This window comes from Lissotriton vulgaris, chromosome 7 (assembly GCF_964263255.1).
Source record: "Lissotriton vulgaris chromosome 7, aLisVul1.2, whole genome shotgun sequence".
In the NCBI taxonomy this organism is placed as follows: domain Eukaryota; kingdom Metazoa; phylum Chordata; class Amphibia; order Caudata; family Salamandridae; genus Lissotriton; species Lissotriton vulgaris.
The window spans coordinates 242,730,940-242,739,974 of NC_141695.1; the positions used below are offsets into that span (position 1 = coordinate 242,730,940).

A 9,035-nucleotide genomic window follows, 5' to 3' on the forward strand; every position below is an offset into this window, starting at 1 on the left:
TGTCTTGTTCATGGAGGCCTCCGCTACAGTTCCACCCCAAGGTCCTTCTGAATGTTGGTGTGCTTGGAGTTTTAAAGCCAGCCCCCCGACCCCCTTCAAATGACCGACCCTAGGCATGTTAGACCCTGCCCCTATGTATTGTCGGCGGTGAAGTGTTGGATTATATGCTTCAGGCGTTGATCTTGAAGCTGTGGTACCATGCTTGAAGGGGTCTAGGGAAACAGGGTTGTCTTGTTTGAGGGTTTGTGGGGCCCCAGATGATCGTTGTTTGAGTAGTTTTAAGAACCGTACAGACTATGTCACTAACCTCTGGACCTTACGGCTATATTTTGAGGGCCTCTTATGAACGCCAATGGCTGTGGGGGTCTTTAGGGGCTGGTACTGACATAGTCATGAATGTGTACCTTGTATATCGGCCACAGCCGCCTGACACATCTGTATGATCTCTTTTTTACACACCCCAACCCTTGCCACGACCAGATGTTGGGCCTCCCTCTTGTTCCTGAGATTGGAAAACCCCATATCCATTCTTATGATTGCACGATTCGCCTGTCGTTTTAATTTGCGAACAGCCATCTGTATCTCTTTTACATGTGTCTTCAATACCTCTTCTGTCTTTACAGACCCATCTTGTTCCTGCTTAGGGGGGCACACCTTGCGAGGTCTTATAAATGGCGGCAACCCCCCAGGCCCATCTATACTGCCACCGGCTATGGCGGTACTGGACACAGGTCTGTACACGGGCATGTCCCAGGGGATGGACACGGCCCTGTACACAGGGATGGCAGCGGTACTGGTCTCAGGGTTGGACACTGTACTGTACAAGGGGCTGGCATCGGTGTTGGTCTCAGGGCTGGACACGGCCCTGTACACAGGGATGGCAGCTGTACTGGCCTCAGGGTTGGACACTGTACTGTACAAGGGGTTGGCAGTGGTGCTGGCCCCGGGACTGGACACGGGTCTGTACACGGGGTTGGCAGCGGGGCTGGCCACGGGACTGGACACGGGACTGTACACGGGATTGGCAGCTGGACTGGCCACGGGCCTGTACACGGGGTTGGCAGCAGGGCTGGACACGGGGCTGTACATGTGGATGGCCGTGGGGCTGGTAGGGTCGTATGCTCCAGGAGGGGTCCTCGGGGACAAAGGGTATGAGGCTTGTGAGGAGCTGTCATTGTAATCCTGGGGACTAACTGTTAACCCTGGGCGGAGTTCGCGGAGTGGGGCTTCGCGGAGCTACGCGAAGTGGGCAAGAAACTACGCCCACCTCCGCACTCCGCGTAGCCCCACTCCGCAAACACCACTGGCCGCCAGCCCCGCCCTCCCGCCCTCCCTAAATACTTTGAAATAAAAGAATCAAATAATTTAAAAAGCACTTACCTTGCCGCCGCTGCCCGCCGCGTCCCCGGGGCTCGCTATCTTCCGTCTTCTATACTAATGCGCATGCGCGGGCGGCCGCGCATGCGCATTTTCTCGTGAAAATGCGCATGCGCGGCCGCCCGCGCATGCACATTAGTATAGATGACGGAAGACGGAAGATAGTGAGCCCCGGGGACGCGGCGGGCAGCGGCGGCAAGGTAAGTGCTTTTTAAATTATTTGATTCTTTTATTTCAAAGTATTTAGGGAGGGCGGGAGGGAGGCGGGTGGCGGCCAGCTACGCTCCGTCTGCGGAGCGTGCGTAGTGCCGCCTGGCTCCGCCAGCTCCGCAAAATGCAGAGTAGGCGGCACTACGCACACTCCGCAGACGGAGCGTAGCTGGCCGCCCACCGTTACTAACTGCAATGTCTGTGTTAGGGTGTGGTGCCTGGTTACCTGTTTTCTGTAAGCCCTCTGTGCTCAAAGACCCCTGGTACACCGCTTCTGGGGTTCTACCAATGTTGTCTACCAACCCCCTCAACTCCTCAAGAGCGTGGCTATTCATGCTAGAAGGACTTTCTAGGGGTTGCGCATTACCACCTGTTGAGACCCTAGGCTGGGCCTGAACACTTACAACAGGCTTTGGGGGTTGCTCAGGGGCGTGCACCTCTACATGCACAGTTATTTTATTTGCCACTGTCTGGGGTTTCAGGACGCTTGGTGGATCCTGCACTGTATTAGGGTTGCCGAGGGACTCTGGTAACTGGAACTTAGGGACCCCTGGTTTCAGTTTCAGATGTTTTCTTGAGAGGCGCGATGTTTTAGGGGGTTGTGGCGGAGCCGCCTCTTCTACAACCACCGGTACAACTACCACCTCCTTGTGGCTCAAGGTTGTATAGGCCTCATTCAAGGGCTTAGCATCCTTTTTTATAGATAAATCTAAGGGGTTAGCTTGGGGCTCAGGGTTGCTAGGGCTTTTCTTCTCAGTGCTTAAGAGCTTTGCATGGCCCTCGTGGAGCCCCGCCGTTGTCTTCTTATGGTTTAAGGGTTCTGTTTGGGGATCTGTGAATACCTTACAGACCTTCACACGTTTTAAAGGGCTGGGGATGTTCTCTGAGTCCCCATGTTTCTTTTTAATGGAGGCAGGGCTTGTAAGCATACCGCCAGTGTTGGCCCCACCCCTGTGCAGAATAGATTGTTGTAGATGGTTGTTCAGCGTGTTGCATGGTGTGTAGTACGTAGATAGTTTTTCCTGGCGTACACGCCTACTCACGACTTTTGCGTCGCTTCTGATGTTCTGGACGGATGTTATGTCCCTTAAGGGCGGCGCCGACCTCTCTTCAGCAGCATGTTTCTGAGCCGCTTCTAAAATATAAACAGAAAAATATATATATATATTAGAGAAAGCATAAAAACAACACGTACAATCAACATCATCCTAAGTTCTACACAGTCACCTTTTTTATATAGGCCTTGCTACAACCAGCTGTACCCTTCTGCTTGAGAGTCTGTAACACCTCTAGTACTTCTCACACCCTTTTATAAAAAACACACCTGAAAGAGGTCTTTTTGCAGCTCTTTTCTTTGACAGAGGTCCCACTTTAGAAGTTGAAGCTTTCCTCTTCAAAGGGATTTCTTTTGAACATTGCGCCGCCTCATGGACCTCAACAACGTCCTGGCATAACATAGGGGCACCTGTAAAGAAAAAAATAATACCCAACATTAGCCATCTTTCTGAGGATTACCTCTATACTCCTCAGGGTCAGGACGCTGTCCTACTCCGCCAACTCCCTAGCGCCTTAGACAGTTTAAATAACAACGGCCTTTTTAATTACCTGTAGGAACTGTAGTGTTTTGCACATTATTCATAGCGTCTTGAGCCTCGATGTACAACATAAGATCGTCATAAACTTCTTGTAGGTCGGGGTCATAAGCTGTAAAAGCATACATACATGAGACCCACATTAGAAAAAAAGAGAACTTGTGCGTTGCTGGTGTACAAAACTACGTAGAACTACACAACTCTAAATATATATACCTGGCTGCGGGGCTGACAAGTGACCATCGCTGCTAGTTATTACAGCTGTGTCCAGCGCAGGGGGTACATTGGTGATGGTTGCATTTGCAGGGTCTTGCAGCTGTATTAAATATTAAATAAAAGAACAGGATTTAAAGCTCCTTTCATAAACAAAAGTATCACAACTTCATACAATTCATGTGTACATTTTAAAAACTGTTAAGAGGGGTGCAACAACAGACATTTTTTTAAAAAGCGTTGCATGTGCTGCGCTAAAACATATGTTAAAAACAAACTGCGCCATATCCTTTGCTTATGTGGTAAATCACTTTAGGTACACATAGTCCTTCTGACCTACAGCCACTGCCCCTAGGTTCATGGTACTCTTTTGTAACATGTACATGCCACTTTTCTCTTGTAACACCTTGGTTGCGCCCTCTTACATTTTGCGTGCTTTTGATAGTTGCGCCAGTGCCAGAATTGCCTAAATGACGCTTATTCTTGTGCTTGAGTGTCTACCCTATATTGCAGGATTATACCTCTAATTGTACTTTGTTTTCTCTTGTACCCTGAGCACTTTTCACTTTTTTCCTCATGTAACTTAACGTATGCTGTTGAACTTTGCTCACATGTAAATTTTGCCACATTGTCCATTTGTAATTTTTTCTGTTTGTATCTTGTATGTAACGCCTGTAATTCCTAGTCCTTATGTTCTGCAACTGGGGCTTATGTAAAGCGCTCTGACACCCACGGGTGAAGGTCGCGCTACATTTACATTTTTCTGCTTTTATCTTTTATGTAACGCCTGAAATCCTTAGTGCTCTATATGTTTGCAAATGGTTCTTATGTAAGCGCTCTGACAATCTCGTGTTCGCACTACATTAAAAAAAAAATTCTACTTCAGCTTGTAGTTCTTTTATGTAACGCCTGTAATCCTAAATCCTTATCTTTTGCAACTGGTTCTTATGTAAAGCGCTGTAACACTATCGTGTTCGCGCTATCTCTCAATACATTTTTTTTAAAAAAAACACACACACTGGGCCTGCAGGGGCTTGGTCCGCCCCTTCAGTGATGCACTGGTGACATCACTGAAGGGGCGGACCATGCCCCTGCAGGCCCGGTGAAGCATCCGTCCGCCCTGCTACAGCTGCTGGCTCCACGTGGGGACCGTGGGAAAATGCCCCTACAGAGACACCCGGAGCCCGCCCTCAGAGCCCCCGAGCAGCGCCAGCCTCAAGCGGGCTCGGGGGACATTTAAAAAAAAAAAAAGGGGGACAACTCTGCACTCGGGCTCCGGAGCCCTAGGAACCCACGGACCCTGCACCAGAGCCCCCGAGCAGCGCCCTGGTGAAGCGGGCTCAGGGGCATTAAAAAAAAAGCGGGACAACTCTGCACTCGGGCTCCGGAGCCCGCCCTCACAGCCCCCGAGCAGCGCCCTGGTGAAGCGGGCTCGGGGGCATTAAAAAAAAAAGCGGGACAAGTCTGCACTCGGGCTCCGGAGCCCGCCCTCACAGCCCCCGAGCAGCGCCAGCCTCAAGCGGGCTCGGGACATTTTTTTTAAAAAAAAAAGAAAGAAGACACAGCACTCGGGCTCCGGAGCCCCTGCAGACACCCGGAGCCCGCCCTCAGAGCCCCCGAGCAGCGCCATGGTGAAGCGGGCTCGGGGGCATTTTAAAAACAACATAGCAGGATCGAGGCATCAGTCGGGACCCCTGAGCCCCCAGCGGATCCAGGAACCCGACCCAGAGCCCCCGAGCAGCGCCATGGTGAAGCGGGCTCGGGGGCATTTTAAAACACATACACAACTTGGCATTCGGGGGCCCGGAGCCCCCAGCGGACACCCAGAACACGGTCCCACAACAACCCCGAGCAGCGCCATCATCAAGCGGGCTCGGGGGGCGATTTTTAAACAAAAAAAAGCGGCAATCGGGGCACTGAGCCCCCAGGGACACCCTGACCCTCACCCCCGAGCAGCGCCCTGGAGAAGAGGGCTCGGGGCGATTTTTAAACAACAAAAAAAAGCAGCAAGCGGGGCCCCGGAGCCCTGAAGACCCCTCACAGACCTCCCGTGGCACCCCCGAGCAGCGCCAGCCTCAAGAGGGCTCATGGGGGCTTATTTTTATTTTAAAAAGCGGCACAAGGGCACCGGAGCCCCCAGGGACGCCCAGAGACCTCCCCACCCAGAACCCCAGTGCATCTCCAGAGGATTTTTTAAAACGATGCACTCAAGGACCCTGAACATCCTGGACCCCTCCAGCTCACCCCTTACAGGCTCTCCTACACAGATACAGCCCCATACTTCTGGTCCTCGAAAAGCCCCAAAACAGCAACTTGGTGAGTACAATAATGCATTTTATTTATTTTTATATGTATGCCATGTATTTTATTTAACCCCTTTACTGCTAAGGCATTACTCTTCTTTCTCATTCACTTTCCATTGAAATCAATGGAAACTCCATGACGAGCTGAGCTCGTCATGAGCGTCGAAGGGGTTAAAGAACCTCTGGTACCCCTGAAACAGTAGTAGCCTCTAACATTTTATTGACATTAAATGTACAGCAGCCTGGTAAAAAATGTTTCTATGCTCTGTAAAATATACATTTCCCCTCTACATGTACCCTCCTAAGGCCTATAACATTATGACCCCCTTAAATACAAACCCTGCAAACTCTAACTTATGCCACCACCCTTATTAACATTAAATACACACACACACACACACACACACATAGCTTTAAACTCAATGCATCAGCAAAGCCTTTAAGCACATTTACATTACAATTCGCATCTTGTAAAAAAACTTCATTGTCACCATTATTCACATTAAACACAGCACATAGACTTAAAGAGTAACAGTTTACAAGCCACACTACATAGTACTATTTTTTTTTTAAAAAGTACAACTTTTTTATTTTTTAAACTACATGTACACCCTAATACAACATTGCACCATCCATTATTTACCTTCTTTACATGTTTGCAGGCTGCGTCAATCTGGGAGAAGTTGCTCAGGTCCATTCTTGCCTTAGGATCCAAGGGTTGGCTCTGTGCCTCCAAAACAATCCAGGCCAGTCACTCCCAAAGGTTTTGTAGGGCTTGATGGTGTAGAAATCCACAAAGGTTTTTGACTTGGTTGCTGGTGCAGGAGTCCTCCAGGTACAGCAGAACAATCCACGCCAGTCACTCCTCACAGGGGGGGGGTTTGAATGGGTGTTTGGCAGTGTTCCTTGAGGGGCCTTTTATACCTGTCCAAGCATGCTAATTTGAAGCCCCCCACACCTTTTATGACTTTAGGGGGTTTAGAACAATGTCCTGCTGGCCTTTGTTGGGATCCTTTTTTCTATCCTTGTTACTCAAACTCAAGGCCTATCCTGGGAAGAGTGGGGTTAGACAATGGGGGCCGGCGCAAAACTCTTCACACCTACGTGACACATTCTCCTGGGAAGTAGGGAGCCCGGGAACAGGATCTACCTTGGGACTCACATATCAAATTTCCTGCCAGCCATGTCAAGTTGGAACTAACCTGTCAAATTTGGGACCAGGGGCTTTGTGATGTGTGGGCCTATCCTGGGAAGAGTGGGGTTAGACAATGGGGGCCGGCGCAAAACTCTTCACACCTACGTGACACATTCTCCTGGGAAGTAGGGAGCCCGGGAACAGGATCTACCTTGGGACTCACATATCAAATTTCCTGCCAGCCATGTCAAGCTGGAACTAACCTGTCAAACTTGGGACCAGGGGCTTTGTGATGTGTTTATTACATCCTAACAGCTGGCACCCTGTTTCAGGTTCTGATGGGAAGCTTTGCTCTACAAGCCACCTCTCTTTTTTTTCTTATCTCAAATCTCAGGGATGGCTGGGGTTTATTATTTTATAAGGGTTTGTATTAACCTATTTTTTTTAGAGAGAATCACCATTGGTAGGTTTGTGAGGACCCTTTGCCACTTTGACACCTACATGACACATTCTTCTTCCCAGGCCCTGGGCTGGGGAACTCAGGACTGCCCCATCAGCTGTTCAAACAGCTGATGACACATTCTTCTTCCCAGGCCCTGGGCTGGGAACGCAGGACTGCCCCAGCAGCTGTTCAAACATCAGCTGGCTGCAAAACCCCAGTTTTAAAAATTCAGACATTTCCAGCCTACAACCATGCAGTTTTTTTTCTATGCACTTTTAAACATGTTCCCAATTACCACATGTTTTACAACAGAGCAGAGCTTTCATATTTAAGGACAATACTGTTTAAGGTCAGGGCTGATCAAACCCTGGTCTTAAACAGTCCTGGCCTTAAACTGTCAAAAATAAGGCCAGAAGTTTAAGACCAGACATATCAAAGCTGTCAAAATTGCGACCAGCAGTTTGCGACCAGAGCTGTCACTTTTGCGACCAGGATTTTTTGATGGAAGGTATCCCTTCTTACTACTAACGCCTCGTCAGGGATAGTAAGCGCTATATAAATACAATTACAATACAATACAATACATCTTACATGACAATCGCGCTTCTGTACACGTTTGAGTCTTTGTTTGCTTTAATTATCAGGGAGTGGAAGTGCTGAATTTGGAAAACAAAATACTCTAATATGTGGCAAAGGAAAGCGGGGTTAAGTGATAAGGCCATTCTTAAAAAAACAGCTTGAAAACCAGCTTGAAAACCAGAGTCTGACAGTCAATTTCCAAATGTATTTCAAAATAAATCTGCTGCAATGAAATTGACATCAAGCACATATTTGACAGTAAATTTGTTTTACATTACCTAACTGGTCACAAAGAGACTGTATTGCAAACGATTTTACGGGGTTGAGACACCTGATGCAGAGGTCTGAGTCTGCAAAGCAATTTTGAGGAGATTATGCTGGAAATGATGACTCTAGTGATTAACACCGCTCTGGGAGAGTTCTTTGTTTTTTCCATTCACAGTTTTGACTTATAAAGTTGTACAGAGGATGAATGCGCATGTTGCAAGGCACACTGTGTAGATGTGCAGATCACAGAATATTTAGCTAGGTAAGTTGGTTACTGTTTCTGACACTGAGGCCATTTTGTTCCTTCCAGTTCTTAAATTAAAATATTCTAATATTGTACAGTGATCTATTTACTGGCATGAAGATGCTGCATGCAAACTGTAAGTTTTGGGTTTACATCCTTATTTTTTCTCAATCTGTTGTTATTCTAAGATTGCAAAGCAGATTTCCTTTGGGTAGTGATAAAGTCTTGTTGGTACTGATATTTACAATCAACTACATTACGTTTTATATTCTAACTATATGGTCTTCCCAGCCATTCACTCTTAACCTAGAGTGTCTAGAGGTTTGGATGATATGAGATTCCTACACCCTGTAAGACTCAATGTCTTGTGGAGAGGTGTGGCTCACTGGTTAGAGGCGGCAGACCTGTAAGCAGAGCACTGGTCGTGGACCTAGGGTCAACGGACTCGATAATTCTCGCCTCAGTGCCTACTCTAACCTGGGAACACACTCGGTAACTCTGGGCATTAAGCTTGCCTCATCTCTACAACGGCCCCCCACAGATGCCAGGGATGCCTGGTTTCACCCTGGAGATACCCAGTAAGGGACCATCTCACAGGGAAATCCAGGACGGGTTCCCCAGCGGTCTGCAGCGCCAGGACACTCGGTTAGAGTAACAGTGCGCTTTACAAATA

At 48.3% G+C, this 9,035-nt stretch overlaps 1 protein-coding gene across 1 annotated transcript; it reads right to left on the minus strand.

The window, feature by feature from the left end:
* Positions 1-390: 390 nt before the first annotated feature.
* LOC147701289 (uncharacterized) lies at positions 391-6,392 on the minus strand. Its single transcript, XM_086928612.1, has 6 exons — positions 6,339-6,392; positions 3,396-3,495; positions 3,193-3,291; positions 2,912-3,052; positions 1,775-2,722; positions 391-1,202 (listed from the first exon to the last, which is right to left on the minus strand). The coding sequence occupies exons 1-6, from the start codon at positions 6,390-6,392 to the stop codon at positions 391-393; spliced, it is 2,154 nt and encodes a 717-aa protein (XP_086784738.1).
* Positions 6,393-9,035: the final 2,643 nt, after the last annotated feature.

Bases quoted from the DNA above. Each gene is read 5' to 3' on its own strand.
- LOC147701289 (XM_086928612.1), bottom strand. From the start codon at position 6,392: ATGGACCTGAGCAACTTCTCCCAGATTGACGCAGCCTGCAAACATGTA. The intron at 3,496-6,338 runs GTAAATAATGGA...TATTTAATACAG, and splicing joins CCTGCAAACATGTAAAGAAG to CTGCAAGACCCTGCAAATGC. The intron at 2,723-2,911 runs GTGTGTTTTTTA...TTTATATTTTAG, and splicing joins TGCAAAAAGACCTCTTTCAG to AAGCGGCTCAGAAACATGCT.